We start from the raw sequence: 19,747 nt of genomic DNA on the forward strand, positions 1-19,747 counted from the left end.
CGGTCTGATGTCTTATATTCTGAAGGTTGATGTCAAAGAATTAAAAATTCTAGACGCGAATGCTAAACAGTTTTACAGTGAAGAGAAAGCATAATCTGAAGCCCCCGGTCCTGACATAGAATCTCCACGAGTTTCTGGTGCTTCTCGTCCGCTTTCGATTTCCATTGCTCGACGGTCCGCTGAGTCCTCTTTCTTTGTTCATGGGGTCTCATTCATTAGCGTTTTAACCCCCCCCCCAGCTATGTTTTTTTTCCTGCACAGGATTCCTTCTCTAGCCACACCCCTAGCGCAGATTCCTTGCACCTCATTGGCACGGAGCGGAATCGCCGCTCAAGTACCTTCCATATTTTGACCAATCACCTTCTGAAGGCTGGCACCAGTGAGCGCTAGCTAAATCCTCATTGGTATTCGGGCCTTAGTGGCATGATGTTCCACCGTCCATTAAGTTCGGAAGTGACGTCACCTTACCGCATCTGCCATAGTTGACATCTTAGATGAAAAGCCGCCCGCCATGATGCAACGGGTTAGCACGAGGCTCCCTTTGGAGCTGTGCTTGCCAAAGCTCGAACCTGCGTTTACAGTCCTAAGTACATAACAAGTATCTGCCCCTGAGAGTGCTCCCGGCGCCGCACTTGGGGCAGGGAAGAGTCTCTCTTGATCTGCCTAGTTACTCTACCGTAGTGTGCCCGATGCAAGATGGCGGCCCGCGGAAGGACGCGCACGCCGTCCGTCGTCGCTGTCGCCGGTGTCAGTGCGAGCGGTCGGTGCCGCGGGGGCTGCCGGGAGCTGAGCAGAGATGGCCGCCGAGCCCAGCAAGACCGAGATCCACAGCGTCCTGAAGCGGCTGCGGGCGGCGCCCACCAACCGGGTCAGGAGCGGGCCCTGCGGGGGCGGGGTGACGGGGAGTGCCCGGGCGTGACAGCCAAGCGTGACAGGAGTGACAGGGCTGTACTGGGGAGAGGGGGCAGACAGGTGGAGGGGGAGGTGCCATGAAGGTGAGGAGGGGGGGCTGTGGAGTGGGGGTGACGGGGAGTGACAGCCAAGCGTGACATCCAGGAGTGACATCCAGGAGTGACAGGGCGGTACGGGGCGGGGGGGCAGGTGGGGGAGGGGTGACTGGGAGGGACCCCCAGGAGTCACAGGCCCCTGCAGGTGCTGGTAGGGAGAGGGTCAGTGCCTGGGGAGGGGTGGCAAAAGGGGCAATGTAGGTGAGGAGGGGGCTCTGTGGGGGGGGGCGTGACATGGAGTGACACCTGGGGATGACAGGGCTGTACTGGGGAGAGGGGGCAGGCAGGTGGAGGGGGAGGTGCCATGAAGGTGAGGAGGGGGGGCTGTGGAGTGGGGGTGACGGGGAGTGACAGCCAAGCGTGACATCCAGGAGTGACATCCAGGAGTGACAGGGCGGTACGGGGCGGGGGGGCAGGTGGGGGAGGGGTGACTGGGAGGGACCCCCAGGAGTCACAGGGCTCTGCAGGTGCAGGGGAGGAGGGCTGGTAGAGAGAGGGTCAGTGCCTGGGGAGGGGGCTCTGTGGGGGGAGGCGTGACATGGAGTGACACCTGGGGATGACAGGGCTGTACGGAGAAGGGGCAGGCGGGTGGAGGGGGAGGTGCCATGAAGGTGAGGAGGGGGTCCCGTGGAGGAGGGTGACAGGCAGTGACCCCCAGGAGTCACAGGGCTCTGCAGGGGGATGAGGAGGGAGGAGAGGGTCATTGTCTGAGGTAACAGGAGCTATGTAGGTGAGGAGGGGTCCTGCAGGAGGTGGAGTGATAGGGCGTGACACCCAGGAGTGACAGGGCTCTACCGGTACAGGGGGAGGAGGGCTTGGGCGGGGGACGAGACAGAAGGGTTACTGCTAGGGGGAGGGTACTTCAGGGGAAGGGGTGTCCAAGAGGTGCTAGGTAGGTGAGGACTGAGCCCTGTAGTGGGCGGCATGACAAGGACTGACACCCAGGAGTGATAGGCTCTACGGGGGAGGAGGGAAGAGGGGTGGAGAGGAGGGTCACTACCTGTGGACCTGGGGAGGGTACTTCAGGGAGGGAGGGGGCAAGAGGTGCTGTGTAGCTGAAGAGGGGGCCCTGTGGGGGGAGGCATGACAAGGAGTGACAGTGCTGTACAGATGCAGTGGGAGAGAAAGGGGCCTCTGCTGGGAAGGTGGGGTTGGGTGGGCGATGAAGGGGCACTACAGGAGTGCCAGAGCTCTAGAGGTCCATATATCTTTTCCAGTCCCTCACCCACGTGCCATGACATCACACCCTCGCTGAGCAGAGAACAGTGGAGGTGTGCCCAGAATATATTACAAACATAGCAAATTATAACAGGGACTTTATCCGATGAGGACGGGAAACTGAGCGTCCTTGCTGGAGAACTGAGGGGGGGTTAAGGGACAGTAAACAAGTGATGGGGCTCTACAGGCGCACGGAGAGGAGGACTTGGGAGAGTGGGATGCACTGCCAAGGGAGGAGGATAACTCAGGGTCACTGTTGGGGGAGTGCAGGTGTGGCAGAGGGCACTAGAGATGCTTAGATTGGGCAGTCATGAGCATGGAAGTGCAGGGGGGCACCTCAGCCTCTGCAGTTCTCAAAGGCTTTGTTCCTGGCTCAGCATCTCTCCACACGTTCCCCAGTCTGCAAACCCCCCCCCCCCCCCCAAGCCTCTAGCTGGCAAGGTGGGTGCCGAGAGGCTCCATCGCAACAGGGGAACCACTGTCAGGTTCTGAGCTTACATTTAGTGTATTCTGGGAGCTCCACATCTGGTTTGCTTCACTTTCAAGTACCATATTAGAGCGCGGGGTACCAGAGACGACTGGACTGAAAGGTTGTATCTGCCACACAGGAGCCAGTTGGTAACCATAGACACTTGGAGAAGAGTCCAGCCAGCTTCTAACGCTCTCTGGTTTCTCCTGGAGAAGACCTGGCCTGTCCCCCACCCTCACCCAAACTTTACATGTACATTGGAATATGTCGCTATAGAGGGGCATATTTGTGTCCTTGTTCACCCATGGGTCATTACAAGTGCATACAGAAAAGTCTAATACTGTCCCATCACCTCTATCTCTGTTCTTATATTTGCATTAGGACTACGTACAGATTATGGCATGTTAATGTACCCCAATGTGAGCAAATTCTTTGTACAGACAATAACAGTTCAGGGCAAGGGGGAGTCAGCATTTAGGACAAAGGTAGAATTTTCTACACACACCAGAGGAAGAAAAGTATTAACATAAAAGTAAGTAAGTAGATGTATGGCACAAGCACAAATCAAAATAGGATCCCAGTCTTTGTATGTTGCATACTGGTAATGAGCAAACATTCATATGTAAGTTGACTTATTTAAAGTTTAGAAATTGAGCAAACATGCATACCAAGCACAATTTGACAGCTGACATAAGGTTAGGCGGATTCTGTCCCCTCATTATGAATGACAACAGAAGCAAACATGCAGTAAGTGGCAACAGCAAAAGTCACAAAAGCAGAACTTTTCACAGGCCTTGAAAAATCATCAAATTCTTACTAGACCTGCTGGTCGAGAAACTTGAATAATCTATTCGACCTAACTAAAATTGACTTGACCCGTAAATAGGTCTCAAATTGTGTGATCCTAGCCAAATATTTTATTCTACAGAGTCCCCTTTTCCTTCATTCTCACATATGACTGCACCTTCAAATATGTAAGTTCAGCATTTCTGCTGTATAAAAAAAATAACAATGTTTGGTTAAATAGACTAAGGTCCAGATTTACAAGCGGTCTGCACCGCCGATGCGTCACTTGTTTTTTGACCAATTGGCTGCGCAGGCTGCTGGCCCATATCTACAAGGCCACGCAAATCGACTTTGTGTTGCCTTACTTTGCATGTAGATATGGAGTAAGGCAATGCAGTGCAAGTCACTACATTGCCTTACTTTGCATCTGGGAGGCGTTTCCATGGGTGTTACATGGCTGTTCCCACGCAGCACCCATGGATTTTGAAGCATTCCTAGATTTATTAGGTTGTGGAACCTTGGAAGTGCGTCAAATCCCTACATCGCTCCAGGGGTGGCAAAGAAATGACGCAACAGGGAGAAATATCTTTATTTCTCCCATTATATTTTCCCTTTCTATGTTTCAGTCCCAAACTCCTCTAGGTGTTGTTTTTGTGCCCCTTCCTGCAAAAAAAGACAATGATCCCCGCAGCTCAGACACCTTTGCACCATGGTGCAAAGGTTCCTGTGTTGGTGTAGAGGAAAAGGACAGGAATGTGCCATATCACTTAGATATATGGTGTATTCCTGCCCTTTTGTTTTGACGCAGGGCAGAGCAGCACGAAGGCTTGCAGCGCTGCCCTGCGCCAAAACATTGTAAATCTGGCCCTAAGTGTTTGCTCCATGTATAATAAGAATGTGGCCCACATATAGGGTATACATGATCTGTGACTTGCCTTAGTTTACAAATAGAATTGCTTCAGGGCAGAAGTATTTCCTAGTTTGTTTAAACCTCCACTTTCAATAAATAATTTACTAAAGTATGATGGGTTAGCACACTGTCATTTATAGACAGTAAATTTCCAAAAACCGTCCCACGAACTTGCAGCTTTACTGTAAAAAATATGTAGGTAATTAATAATCTGTGAAAACTGGGTTTCAGGAAACATTTATCATTTGCACATCACCAAGAAAAGTGTTCTTATTTGTTTTCATCCTATTAAAATATTTTTTTAATTGCACTGAAGAACAGAAAATGGCTTTCATAGCTACTGACATGTATTTTGAAATGTTTCTACAATTGATTTAGTTATTTAAATGTTGTACATAAGGAAAAACCCACCTACCCTTTCATTTCACAGTTTTTACAGTAGGTCAGACAGGTCACCTTAGCCAGTCTTGGAACTCTGAAGTCAGAATGGAAAAAGACGGTGACTTTTGACCGCAGTCTCTGAACACAGAGCAAATGTAACAAGATCATGATTTAAAGGCATCTTCTTTTTCACTTTCTGACTGAACAGAACATTTGTTCTTTGCCAACTTCCCAGAAGGGGAGAGTAGGTCGTAAAAATAGCTGGGCTTGATAAAAAATGACTCGCCATAGCGAGTGATCGAGGAGATTTTTCGAGCCCTGATGTTATATCTGCTATTTGCTAGTCGAGGCAAAATTTAGTTTGACTTTTCTTTGTAGCTTGGAGTTTTGAAGCTTCCTATTGGCTGATCTTGGTTCGTGTCAAAAATAATTTTCTAAGCTTACTATGAGGTGGAATTTTGGTTGTGACTTGTAACAGCTAGTTTGTTATTCAGGTACATAACCACTTAAAGATGACTGTACTGCAAAATGGCCCCCTATAAAATTCCAAAAATGGCATTGCTCGGTAGAGCCCCTTGGGTTACTGTGTCCCAACACCAAATCCACATTTGATCATCCAGCTGGATTTATGATAATTTATAAACAGCCTGCAAGACTGAGTTTATTTTATGCAAGCATGGTGAAAGTATGAGTGCAAGGATATTTCCTAATAACCATGCTGATTGATTAGGCTCTGCTCCTCAGTCATGCTCACCTTTGAAAGATTGAGAATAGGCAATGCGTTTTTTGTTTGCTTTTCCTTGGTACATCTCCATAGCTCAATAGGAAGAGTTATGAGGAAGTAAAACAATGAAAACATTGTGGCTTATTCCTCTATATTTGAAACATACTTCTTTGTGTTACGGTGGAAAGTCCTTTAACAGTGCTATTTCTGCCCTTTCTAGGCCTGCTTTGACTGTAGCGCCAAGAACCCCAGCTGGGCAAGTATTCCCTATGGAGTCTTCTTGTGCATCGACTGTTCCGGGATCCACCGCTCTCTTGGTGTCCATCTCAGCTTCATCAGGTTTGTGAGTGGAGAACAAGGCATCTCCCTCTTTGTCATTCAATTTGTATGACAGAAAAGTGTCCCTTCCTTGGCATTATTCGATCTCGGTGATGGAAAAAAAGCATGTGAAACAGGGTACTAATGGTTCTTGTACTTTGGGAAAGGCACATCCTTGCTAAAGTGTCAATAGCTATTGTAGCTGCAATGGCTGATAATGCACAGGCGCACCAGGCTGTAAACAACCGGTGAATCCTGTAGCACATCAGCTGCAGTGTTGTAAACTTCTCCTTTATCCTACTGATTGTGAAAGCACCAGTGGCTCCTGTAAATGACCATCCGAGGAAGCGCTTGAATTCTCCTGTGGCCGTCAGTGCAGGGGGGTAGCACTAACGCTTCTGTAGCTTCGCTGGATCAGCCGGATATAGTTGACTGCAGGAGTGCTGGCCTATTCTCTGCTATAGCAACAGTCTACAGCGCTCACTTAATATGGAGGGAGCAGCGGCGCGGTGAGAAGATGTAAGAGCATTATATGTAGTAGCTCGACTTGTGTGTGAGAACCGTCTTTGGTCCTAATTTTGTTCCTTCTGTCACTTTGAGAACCCCCTGGCTTGCTAATGGATGTGAGGAGTACCCACCCGTCTGCTTCTGTAACCATTGCTCGTTCTCTTCTATGACACTGACTTATTTTGCTTCCCACCTCAGGTCGACGGAGCTTGATTCCAACTGGAGCTGGTTTCAGCTTCGATGTATGCAGGTTGGAGGCAATGCCAATGCGGTAAGAAATCACTGTCATTGGGCTAGGGCGTGGGTACTCGCCATTTCCTGGGGGCCATGAGTATGGTCAGTGGTGTCCCCGAGGGGCTCATTCATGTGAGCAGGGAGTAGTGGGGCTTTGGAGGGAGGGCGTAGTGTAAGGGGGAAACAAAGCATGTACATGGTGCTTGCCACTTACTTCATTGTTGGAATTGACTGGATGGGAGGAGGCACTGGTGTTTCTGCGTTCATTTCTGAAAACTATCACTTAAAAAAAATACTTGTCAATTTACTGATGTAAGTGGATGTACTAAGGTGAAGGCCTTCTTAATGTTAATGAACTTTTTTTGAATTTTGAAGAATTTTATATTTTTACAAGCATTTAAAATGAATGTGTTCCTGAAGTTAAGTGGCGCAGGACCTTATTTGCTTATTTTCTTTTCTTTTACTTCAATTGGAGCTTGAATAAGTACTTGCTTGTTTATTTAACACCTTTCTGCATGTTAGTGCTCTGCCAAGTAAACAGTAGAGTGCTGTCCTAAAGCAGGGCGCCATATGTGAAGTATCACTCGGCTAAGGTACGTAGGTCTCTGGGTCATGTTTATGTGCTTCTGAACGAAAGGCAAAGCACAGCTGGGATTTACTGAGTGCCTGCTGGTGCCGCCTTCTCCACAAGAGGGTGTTTTGGTAGCTAAGTGTGAAGGTTGCCGAGGCATACTGCAGAGTCTCCAGGTCCTGCCCTACCAGTGGGATGCTGTCGCAAATATATGCTGGTGAAACTCACTGGAGTCTCTCCAAGTAGTGTCCCAATAAGGGAGGGTGACATTGAGTAGCAGGAGGGCGGGTGAAGCTTACCAGAAGCATAGCGATGCTCCACATCCTGTCGCGTTGAAGGGAGGAGCACAACAGCAGGTGAATTTTAGTCCAGGTGCTGTTGTGCTGAGCAGAGGGGTGTTAGGACTGTTTGAAGACAAAGCATTGCCTCCAAGGCTTATCCTATTCATGGGGTGTTTCTTAAAAGGCTTGAGGACAGGTGAATCATAACATTTAGTCATGCTGAGTAAAGAAGGCCAAGGAATGGTGAAACTCACTGGGGTGTCTTGAGGTCCCATCCTGGTCAGGGGAAGGTGTCCCATAGTTGTGCAAGTCTTGATAGGGTCACTTGAGCATCTCTAGGTCCGCCACGCTGAGTTGTGGACTCTCCTATGAGTACCTTGAAGTCCCACCCTACTTATGTACACGAGGACGGATAGAGATCCAGGGAGTAGGTTCACGTACTCTCAAATCAAATGAAGGTCTCTGGGGCTTGTCTGTCTGAGAGGTGGGACAGAAGGCTGGTGAATCTCGTTGGTTTGTTTTTGGACTTTATCTGGCAAAGAATAAAGCATTTTGGGAACACGCAGAGGCTTTTGATGCTCACTGGATTGTCTCCATGTCCCTTTCTGCTTGTGACAGTAGTGGTGGAGGGTCTACAGGCCACCTTGTGTTTAGTGGGGAGGCTTTCCTTCTGTCTGTCTCTCTCTTCCTTCTCTCTTTTCTTCCTTTCCTGCTTTCTCACTTTCTCTTTTTCTTTCTTTGTGCCCTTTCTCTTCATTTCTTCTTTCCTTTCCTTGTCTCATTTGTTTTGGCCTCTTATTGTCTTCTCTGTCTCGTCTTACTGCCTTCCCTTCCCCTTTTTCTCACCTTTGTTTCCTTCTTTCTTTTGTTTGGTTCTTCTTTCCTTTTCTCCCGTGCTTTTCACTTCCCCTCCATCTCTTCTTTATTTCCTATTTCCCTGCCTATCTTTTATCCTTTTTCCTTCCTTCCCTTCTTTGTTCCTTTTCTTTTATTCTCTTCTTCATTAAATTGACCCTTTATACTTTCCTTCTTTGTCTTCTGCTTCCTTTTCTCCTTGTGTCCTATGTTGCGTCTTTCCTTTCTTCACTCCACTTCTTTCCTTTCTCTCCTTCCTTCCCTCCTTCCATCCTTCCTTCAGGCCAAAGCATACCAGACAGCACCGAGCTCTGGTTTGCTAACGACCCCTTGTGGGGATTCGGAAAGCTTCCTTGCGAATTCATTTAGCTGATTTGATGACCATTGGCTTGTTTTTTTTGGAACTCATATTTGTTGGCTTTATTTGTTTTAGGCTGTCCAGCTTGAATTAGTTACTCATGTGGAGCATCCCTTGTTTACTTTTCGCGCTTTCTGTAAACAGGCCTTTCAATCTTGTTCTTAACTTGTCACAGTTGCTGTGCATTCGAAGACCGGTCAGATGTCATGTCTCTGTTCTCCAAGGGAGCTTTGTGTTTACTTTTTTTTTCTCTGGCTTCACAGTGAGAAATTATGTGACAGTTACTTCTGGATACCCAGGGGGGAGGAGAAGCTGTAGGGTGTTCTTCTTCCTTTTTTTTTTTTTTCCTAGCACAAAACAAAAATGATCTGTGCTGACATTTCTGAACATGTCAGAATTAGGAAAGCACAAATAAAATACATTTTATTGTAATTGTGAAGTGTAGTGGAAACAGATACTTAAATACGACCAAAACACATCAGTACACTAGGTGATAACATTTCCACACATTATCGTTTGTGCCCTGTATAGTTTTACCAGTAATACTGTATATCTGTGCAAAAGTAATGCATCTGTCACTGACCAGTAACTACATTAATCATGGCAAAAGCAGCATAGCAGGTAATGATCAGTTCAGTTGAAAATGTGTTGTCTGTAATGGTTGAGCGCTACCATACCCCCCACCCTGCTCCTGCCCCCACTACACTCCTACCCTCACCACACTATTATCTATCCACCTCATTCTATTCCAGGCTGCCCCGTTCCAATCTACCCAGCTTCTCCCTAATCTTCACCACTTCACTCTGTTCCACTCCACTCTACCCCAGTCTACCCCAGTGTTGCATTCATGGGTCTCTGGCTCAGTTCTGCAAGGTTTGTTTTCACACGAACCGGTGACACAAGTGAACTTAGTCCAATACACCAGCACTGAATGTGAACGACAGGTTATTGTGCCCTGCGGAACCCCACCCAATATATAAATGGGGTGGTGCCAATGCTTTTGGGTTACTAACAGGAAACAGTGATAATCCAAACGATTGTTCATCAACATACTCAAGATCATCAGTAGCAGAATACATATTTCAACATATTTATTTTGAAATAGTTATTTTAAAATGCCAGGATCTAGTACACATAAAGTTGGTAATAGCACAGAAGATAATACAAAGCAGCGGAACTTTTCACTAACAGTGGACGCGGTAAAAAATCGAAACATCTCAATTTATAGTCCTTAAACCCTCACAGTGCTATCTCTAAGCGCTATGCTAGTTCTAGCAGAGGAATAAATAATAAGCCTGAGTTTTGGAGGTGGTTTGCATACCTGGGCAACCAGGTTTGTCTGTTTGGAATAGCCTGTCAGCCATTTCAAGCACAAAATCCACGAGCTAGGACATTGTGTCTACGAGTGAACACAATCCTGGCACCAGTTTGTGAAGGCAGAACAGAATGTTTCGCAGAGCCTCTTAAGTCTTACTGGAGTCTTTTGCAGTTGAGAAGGAATCTGGTGCTGTTCTCATCTGAATCTGCATCTGCGACCTGGGCGAAGTTTCTCTCCTAACTAAGTTATCAGGTAACAGCCCATATATATTGAATCGTGTCAAAGATTGGAGTTTCTGACATAAGTTTAAGAATTTCTGACATAGATTAGGTGTGTCTCAGACGTTTACTTATGGGCATATAGGTTGAGAAGACTTCAATTCAGACTAAACTATTTTGGCTGTGGATGTTATATGACCTTGAAGAAAGGCACCTGCCCCACACCAATGTTGTGGTGAGGGTTTTGTTGATGTCAATATCTGAATGAGTTGACTCTATTACAGTTCTTGGAAAGATACATACATATGACATCAGCATCAAAGGCAGACAAGTTTTATGTTCCGCATAATTTGAGGAAAAATGGCAGCCTCCGGTTGTCTAAGATGGCAGCCTCCATGGTCTAAGATGGCGACCTCCATTACCTAGGATGGGTTTGAGGCCAAAGGTAATCAAGCTGGACAGGCTAACTAAAATGGAAACTATAGCTAAAACAAAACCCGTCCTTTAGCCACCAAATTATCCCTGGATGTGTGTTTGATTGATCTTGCATATCAGACATATTCATTATATAGCTACAGAATAAAAGCACATGTCAGAAACATGCATTTGATGAGAGAGCAATTCATCACTTGTTACATGTTCAAAAACAGGTCTTCAGACTGAAATGAAAGAGAAGTCTCTGCCCTGGAAAGCAAGATCCTTACAAAACCAGTCTACACCACTCCAATCTACCCCACTCTAGTCTACCTTACTCCACCCAACTCCAATCTACTCCACCTCAGTCTACCCCACTCTACTTCACTACAGCCTACTCCTCTAAAGGCTTCCTCGACTCTACACTTTAATCTACCCTACCCCAAACCACTCCATGCCACTAACATTTAGTCATGCTGGACAGCAGCCACACTTGTGGTCACATGGCTGAAACATATTGCCAATAACACTTGCATAGGTGAGACCTATTGGCTTTGCCAATGCTTGTTTTTGCTTGCTTCTACTCCTTCCACCTTTCCTCCCGTTATGTCAGTCTATATAGTCCACACATTAATCACTAGCTCAGAGTGGTTTTAATTCATCAGGAGTAGCTCGCACAACTGAAAAGGTTGGAGACTCCTCCTGTAGATGCTGTTGGCACAAATGTCCTCATGCTGACCTGGAAAAGCTTGTGCTTCCCTGGCCAATGTTTTTCCTTCAGTAAACTGAGTCTAGGAGGTTACCCATGGTGCATTATTACTGAGGTGTGTAGGGAAGTGCCCCTTTTTGACATGGTCACCCCTACTTTTTGGGCATGAGTATCAAAGAGGGTCCCCAGGGGCTGCAGCATGTATTGTGCCACTCTCAGGGACCCCTCACCTAGATCATGCAGACTGCCATTGGAGTCTACGTGCCTTAGTACAGCTAAAAGTGAAAACACAACATGGCACAACGCCTGTGTGCCACGTCCCCTAACACTGCACGTTATATATGTAAGTCACCCCTACAGCAAGCCTTCCAGCCCTAAGACAGGGTGCATGATATTACTTGTGTGGACACATCGGCAAGAGCAGGTATGCCTTTGCTTTGTCGATTCTAAGGCATAGTGAGCATCAGGGAAGCCATTTTAATGCGTGTGCTGGACACTGGTAAATAAGAGTTCCCCGGCTACACAATAGTTTCACTACAAATTGGGGTGTTTGGTATTAAACATCTCCTATTAAGAAACCCTCACTGATTCCAGTGATGGATTTATTAAATCACTCACCCAGAGGGCACCTTAGCGGTACCCCCTGAAAAACTAGAAAATACCTGTGTGCTGGCTAATTAGTTCTAACTAGCCTACCATCAACAATTAAGTTTCTGATCCCCAGGGGTGAGAGCCTCTGCCCTCCAGCAGTCAGGACTAAAGCCTGCTCTGGCAGGGGTGTTACAAACCCCTCCCAACTGGATGACCCACGAATTAGCATTCCAAGACAGGGGCTTCAAATAACCCATTGCATTTGGTATGCAAATCTGGCTGCCCTCAGAGGTGATTGGATGCCAAGCCCCCTGACCCAGGGCCCATTTGGCTCCTGGACAGGTGGGAGAATTAGTAGTCAGAGAGGCGTGTTCACCTTTGGACTAGTGGCACTCCTAAGGCATGTTACCGGATGTTGACACAAAATTTGAAAGTTTGCCATCTTGGTGATGGCAGAACTAGGAACTCTGGGACAGGGTTATGTCCTCTTCCCACAGGACACAGTGACCGCAAGGGTAATTAGCCCACTGGCTACTACCCTACAGTCCCCTAATGCCCCCCTAAATTCAGTACTTATGGGAGCCCTGGCACCAGGAAATCAGATCTTGCTTACCTGAAAGAAGGGCACTCCGGAGATGCAAAAGCAAGAAGTGAATACCAGTGACTTGGCGCCAACCCTGCCAGCCTGTCTGACAACTTCGATAATTGCGACAAAGACGCCTCGTCCCGCAGCTGCTTGTGCTCCCAAAAGCCTGCTGGCAGCCTTCATCCAGACCTCCAAAACCTGACACCAGAAAGCACCACTGCACCCATACCCCCTAGCCTGATGTGAAGTGGGCCAACGGTGCCAGCACGGTCTCCAGCCCCTCCAGAGACGAGGTCCTCCTTCGGTTTTCCCACTGTGACCTTCACAACGATGCCTGCAGCCTCTGTATGCAGACTCCCCTTTACTGTGAATGACCTGGAGACAGACTCCGCGCCTCAGGACACTTCTGCACCTAGCTGCCTTGGACTGAGGAGAAGAGGACCAGGGGTGTCCCTGTGTTCCCAAACTCGTGAGACCTGAGCCACCTTGTTGGTTTGGTCAGACTGGTCCCTCAGTCCACGCCTGCAGCCTTTTTCTGCAGGCCTCCTCCACTGCTGCCAGCAACAGAAACCAGACACCTGAGGATACCCAGCCACCCTGGCTCCAGTAGAAAAAGACCAAAGGTGGCCCCACTTCCCTGAGCATCGCAAGATCTGAGACCCTTTTTAGTTCACCTAGCCTGTCCTCCAAGTCCCTACCTGCAGCGCTTTTCTACCTCTGCACCCAGCCACCCCAGTGCCACCTTAAGTGACTTTTTGGTGTGGCTTTAGGGCCTTGCCCCATACTCACCTTAGGTCTGGAAGATTGTTCCTGTTAGCTACTGCTGAATCTGTTTGGTTTATATGTTTTCCTCCGTAGGTTAACATTGCAGCTTCAGAAAATTGCATTGTGTCCGCTTTTCAAAACTGTAATTTATTTTGCAAAACGTATTTACCTTGTTGCATTGATTCTGGTGCCTAATCATAAATGGAGATACATGTTGTTTTTATAAATTGGTGTGGATCTCCTTGAGTCGTGTCTTATTTATTGACTGTGTGTGTGTCTTATTTATTGACTGTGTGTATTTGCAGATGTCTCACACTCCTCTCATAAGCCTACTGTGCTCTACCACACTACCCCCTAAAAGAGCACAGTGGGATAGCTACAGCAAGCCCCTGTCCACTCATGAGGGAATACCTGGTCTCTTTGCACACTGTACCTCATTTTGGTATACTATATAAAGAGCCATCCTCCTACAAGGAACGTAACACTTCACAATGATACTAACCTTGCAAAGTACAGCACAACTTGTGCTGACCAATGAATGGAACTATTACGATTTGAAGTGTAGGAAAGTATATTTTTGTGTGGTGTAGTTGTAAGACTTTGCCATGTGACAATGTCACAGTATTAATCAGATCCAGTTAGGTTTCTTTAATAACTTCCTTAGCTCAGCCCTGGGTAGCTGTGCCACAGAGTAGTCCCGCTTAATCAAAGGAAGAAATGTAAAGCATTTAGAAGCACCCGAACAGTAAGTAAGAGAGAAATGCAACTCAACAAAAATCCAACGCTTATTTCTAAATTGTGTTTCTTTTTTAAAATCTTTGAATAGACACCAAAACAAGAAAAAACTTTTTAGGGAAACCGAAGATATGATTTTTTTTTTTGCTGCTAATAAATTGTTTTAATAGGCTAACGGGTTCTGATGAACCGGCTAGAATGACTACCAGTCTTCTCTTGGACAGGCCTCAGCGGGGTTGGGAACCAGTCACAGGGACCTCCTGGGTAGGGGAGACAGTTACCTGTCGAGTCCAGCAGTCTCTGGGCTCTCAGTGCAGTTTACCCCCCTTATCACAGTCCACCAAAGAAGTGGTCCTGATACTGGGGATACAAGATGCTGAAGAGATGTGGTGAGTGTTTGTGTGCTGCCCTGGTATCCACAAGCGTAAGGGAGTCATCTGCGGCCACTTCAGTTACGGGACCCCTGGACTCTGGGGCATCTCATGAAGGTCAGGACTCGGGTGCCCAGCTGGCACTTCGGCATCCAGCATCAATCAGTCTTTCCTAGACAGCAGGGCTCTCGTGGTGTGCATGTTTCTTTAGTTTTTTTGTGGTCCTCCTGCTTAGCAATAGGCTAGCCAACAAGTCCTAGGAGTCTCTTCTTCCTCACACAGGCTGAGCTCTTTTCCGTGACTGGGTGCAGCAGGCACAGTCCTCTTTGCGGGTCCACTGGGTGCAGCAGGCACAGTCCAGTCTTGGTGCGGCCTCTCTTTGCTGGGGCCACGGAGCAGCGGGGCAGTCCTTCTGTCCTCTTTCCATTCCTTTTGTGATTCGAGGACTGTGGGTCTGGGGGGCAACTTTTATGCCATTTTTACATTTGTAGAAGGGGTGGCTCACTATCCAATGGGGCAGTAGTTCCCACAAAAAAACCCTCCCACTTTACTCCACTTCCTGTGGGTTTGGCCACCAAACTATCCCAGGATACTTCTTTCTACCCAAATCCAAGATACCACAAGCCTTCTAACCTCTGTGAGGAGCACTGGGCACACCCTTGGGATGTACCCAGCATAATGAATCACCTCTCCTGAAAACCAATTCTGCATTTGTTTTCCCCTTATGAAGGGAAACTGCCTACACAAGGGCAGACGAAGGAGTGATTGTCATTTTCTTCAGTGAGGCGTAAGCTTCTTTAAAGCTGGGCCATCTGTTGCCACTGCCTGGTAGTCTTTCTGCCGAGGGAGGTCACACCTCCTCCCACCAACAGTTCTTGTCCCCTGTTCCTGGGAGCACGTCACTTTTCCTAGCAGTGGGGCAGCATGTTTTCTCAGGTGACAACTGCTGCAGATAGACAGGAAAGGCTACCGGAGGTTTGAGCAACAAAGTGGTGACTTTCAAAAGCCACCTTTCTATTAAAGGTTACCTTAAATCCAGTCTCAGTAATGAGTCTGGTTTAGTGGAACAATTACTTTGATACTTTCTAGTAATATCTTTGCTGCTCCCAAAGGACAATAATACTTAGCACAGTTGGCCAGTGAACCTCCATGTTAGCCAATGGGGCCACCGGCCTTTCTACAGCAATTTCGTGTTTCTACTGCCAGGGCATGTTAAAGACTAAAAGGAACATGCCCTTCTTTTAAATATTAAGCACCCTGCCTGGGTGGGCTGGCAAGGCCTTCTCTAGAGGTGACTTACTGATATTAAAAAGGAAGGTAGTGGCCTGGCAGAAAGTTTCATTTTACGCTGCCCCACCAGGCTGCAGTGGCAGCCCTAGAGTCACGTTATCACCTTTTGTCTTAGAATGGCAGCACAGGTGCTCCAATCCACTAATTACATCATACTAGGGACTTATAGGTAAGTTTAATAAACCAATCAGCTACTAACCAATTGTACACATACTTTGGGGGGCAGAGCGCTTGCGCTGGAGTCTGGACAGCAGGATGCACTGCACCAGAGTCTCGTAAAACCTGCAGCTTCTGTCCAAAAGCTAGGGTGGTGATCATACAAAGTAGGTTCTTTTCTACACTAAGGATGGGACTATTGTTATTATAAGGATTAAATGGTTATTGTATGAAATCATGAAAATGGAATTCATGAAAATTGGAGTTGTACCCCAAATTATTTTACGTTTGTGAATTAATGCAACATGAGTAACTGATGTCGATGGGGCGTAGTGCCAGGCACATTTCCTCAATACTCTGAGGAGTTGGTCTGCCTGTGGCAGAAAGAACTGTCCTGACAACTGAAAGTAGTGAACCGTACCCTGCTGTGTGGAGTAGTCCTGGAAGTACCGACGCTCCAGGAGCCATGAAATGCCCGTGTCCTTGTGTTGGTGAAGCAATTCACCGTCGTACGTTTTCTTACAGACTGCCTTTTTCCGACAACATGGCTGCACATCCACCGACACTAATGCCAAGTACAACAGCCGCGCCGCCCAGATGTACCGTGAGAAGATCAGACAGCAAGCCAACACTGCCTTGGCAAAACATGGCACAGATGTGAGTATTCTGAAGGAGATGGTGGGGTTTTAAATGCATCTGCTGCGGTGACCAACAGGGGTGTGCTGGTAGTGCCATGGAGGAGCGTGGCTCCAATGGGTTGCATGGTTATAGGTTTCCGAGCAGATGGGATCTGATGGCAGCTTGCAGGAGCCCGGCTTCAGCAACCTGGAGATGAGCGGTTTTAGGGGGCCAGGCTTTGATTGTACAGTGGCCTGATTGTCTCTCAGGGTGATTGACATCAAGGAGCAGGATTATTTGTGACTCAGTCGTGACTGAGGAGCAGAGGTATGAACAGCAGAGTCTTAGCTCTTCTGAAAGAGCTTGAACTGGAAGCGCGGAAAAGCAAGGCTTTCGTATCTCCTTGGTATATAGGAGAGTAGTATTGGTGATTTTTGGGAACAGGCTCTGGTGGCTGAAGAGAATGAGCTTCAGTGGCATAAAAGCTGCTTTCACTGAACCTGTTTCAGTGCTGCCAAGGAGTTGGGATTTGGCTTCTCTGTCCTGCTCTGGATCTTTTTCTTTTGCTGCTGCTAATCGGGTGTGTTTTGGAATGATTAGGGTGGCAGAAGCATGTACACTTGTCATCTGTGTTCTCACATGTGAATGAACTGTTTGCTTATAGCAGGTTATTCTTAAACTCTTTTGTTGGTTCACTCAGTACCCTTGAATTGGGTGATAGCAACTTGTGAATTAAAGTGCTGTTAAGCAGAGAAACAGCATCATTATTTTAATTATAAAGATAAAATTCAGATGGTGCACGCTGTGACAAGCGGGATAAAGGTCTCTGTCTAAAAACTTAATCCAGGGGATTAGTAGTCCAAGCAGTCTCTCGAAGGGGGATAGGTTTGTTGGCCGAAGCATGGCCCTCCGTAGGCGACAGGAGGCAGAGCACTGAGGCCAAAGCCAGGGGACGGCTTTCTGCAGGACAACGTAAATGTTGCTCAAATTAATAAGAATTGAAAAGTGAAGTGGTAAGAGTTACTGTTCAGGTAGAAGTGCATTATAATAGACAACATGGTTGATAGAGAAGATAAAAAGGGTGAGGTTGGTGGAAGGGGCACTGGGTGGAAGTACGAACGCGGCGTTTCATGTATGCTTGGCTCGTTTATGACTTTAGCTAGTGAGCAGTGGAGTGCTGAGGGCCCACAAATCAATCCATGTTTCTTTGTAAGTGGGTAGAGTATTCATAAGTGAGTTCCTACCATTTAGTGTTCTTTGAAGAGCTCTTTTCTGAATAGCTGGAAGATGTTGACATAGAAGTGTTTTCCAGGACCATAGAAGCACAAATGGGGAAGGCTAGTCCTAAGGTTTTCTCTTTATGAATATTTAACTTTCTGGCCCAGCTGTATTGTGGCTTCTAATGTGGCTCCTTCTGCCCTAGGGAGTTATTCTCTGAAGTAATTTGGGTTGCTGTTTATGGTGGTTTTGTATTTACTGCAGGAGATCTTGAAGGTTTTGTGGGTGCAGAGGGAGAGTCAGTGTATTTCTTAAGTGTTGGGGTGAAGTAGTCATGAGACAAGCTGTAGCACGGGAATGCCTTTCAGTGGGGCCCTGCAGTGTCTGAGACCACAAAGCTGGGCGTTGCGTCAGTGCCTAAGACTTGGGTTGTCAGGAAAGAGCGGTTCATTTTCTTCATGGTGGAGGCGCTGGCTCCACTCTAGCTTTGCTTTCTCGTTATAGTGTTCTTTTAAAGGCAGGTCATTGTGAAATGGGAATCCTAGTGATTTTTCTTTAACAGTTATTGGTGTTATAGGAGTGAAGGTGTCAAAGTTTGCAGAGCAAGATTTGGATTTTTGGATGTTTTGTTGCGAGTGGTAAGTTGAGGGATGCAGTCTTGGTTGAGTTGAGCTTTACCTAAACACTGGGCAGCCTGAGCCCTTGGCAGGTTTTCAGATGCTGAATGTTGTGCAAAATGAAGATAGTTGTGTGTCATTGGCATGTTGCTGGATCTTTAAAAAAATGTTGGCGTGTAGGTTTCCTTGTAGAAGCTGAATATGACCTGGAATAGGAAGGCGCTCCAGCGATAATGCAGGAGACATGTAGCTACTATGAGGAAGCTTATGACTGTCTCCTTTGTGTGGATCAGTTCTTGATGGTAGAAGGAAAGGCAACAGAGCTCCACTAGTATCGGGATCTGGTGAAATCACGAAGACCAATCTGCACTGAGCGTTGTCCATAACTTTGCCTGTCAGAGTCCTGCCTCCACGTGCTGATCTCAGCATGCCTAGCCTGGCGGTGAAGTGCATGAACCCGTTTCTGGCTCCTGTGTGTGATTGCCCAGGCCACTAGGGTAGGTGAGTTTTTTGGAATTTTAATATAGTGGGTGTTTGTTTAACAACGGTAAGAATCCTCCTGCAGTTGAGCTTGTGTTTAACCTCAGTTTGGTGCTTCTGCTTCCCTGTTTTGTGCATTAAGCATTCTACAGTGATAACCTCTCTCAGGGTGCCCTGACTTGCTTCTCCTGACCCGGCTGCTGGAAATAACGTTTTATATCTTTGTATCAAACACCCCCTGTGTTCTCTGTGCTCACCAGCTGTTCGTTCTTGTTCTGTCTGTTGCTCAGCTTTGGATCGAGGCAGCGGGCTGCCCCTCGCCGCAGTCCCCGGAAGCGAAAACTTCAGATTTTTTCACAGACCTCTGCCAGGTAAGCGAGTCTAACCGTCATGAACTGCTTCATTCCAGAGAGCTGGTGCTTTCACAAGGTATTGGGTGGTCGTATGTTAGGAAAGAGATGTGGCGGAGTGGGACTGAGCAGATGGAGGCGCGAGCTGGCTTCATTGTGGCATCATACCTATAAACCATTTTTGGGACACCCTGGATTTATGTTTGTAACAGAATGCAAGCATTGCAAGTGCTGGAAACTTGTGACCGTACCTGCTTCGTCCCGCAGCTGCCTGCCATCATTATCTCACCATGAGCCTTTCAATGTAGAGCATGGATGTTACTGCTGTATTTATGCTGTGGGCAGAAGCCAGCCATGCTTGCTTTGCCCTTATCGGTGCGAGTGCTTATTAACGGGGGACTTGTTTATGTACCAACTTTATGCTGAGCTTCCATGCACAGGGCATTGTTTGTGTTGAAGTTTAGAGATGAAAGGTTAGATTCTTTGGGAACTTTATCGGTTCAGCTATTTCACATCCCTAATCATGTATAAAACTTTGGCAGATTGGGGGATCTAGAAATACTTATGCGGGTGCTGCTCTCTAAGTTGGTTTGGGGAGTCACATTGGTTTAGGAATGTTAGGTGCCGGGACCTTGGGGCTTGTTGCACAAGTTAGTCTGCTTAATGGATTATGCATGGTCTTGTTGCAGTGT

General features: G+C 47.2%; 1 protein-coding gene across 2 annotated transcripts in view; it reads left to right on the forward strand.

Annotated features, from left to right (window-relative positions):
• Positions 1-727: 727 nt before the first annotated feature.
• Positions 728-19,747, forward strand: part of ARFGAP2 (ARF GTPase activating protein 2) — a 96,783-nt gene continuing 77,763 nt past the window's right edge. For both annotated transcript variants that reach the window (XM_069221675.1, XM_069221674.1), the window contains exons 1-5: positions 728-868; positions 5,716-5,834; positions 6,519-6,591; positions 16,298-16,429; positions 18,996-19,076. In XM_069221675.1, the coding sequence (XP_069077776.1) occupies positions 797-868; positions 5,716-5,834; positions 6,519-6,591; positions 16,298-16,429; positions 18,996-19,076 (477 nt within the window). In that variant the 5' untranslated portion in view covers positions 728-796. The remainder of the gene's footprint in view (positions 869-5,715; positions 5,835-6,518; positions 6,592-16,297; positions 16,430-18,995; positions 19,077-19,747) is intronic.

Source organism: Pleurodeles waltl, chromosome 3_1 (genome assembly GCF_031143425.1).
Source record: "Pleurodeles waltl isolate 20211129_DDA chromosome 3_1, aPleWal1.hap1.20221129, whole genome shotgun sequence".
Taxonomy (NCBI): domain Eukaryota; kingdom Metazoa; phylum Chordata; class Amphibia; order Caudata; family Salamandridae; genus Pleurodeles; species Pleurodeles waltl.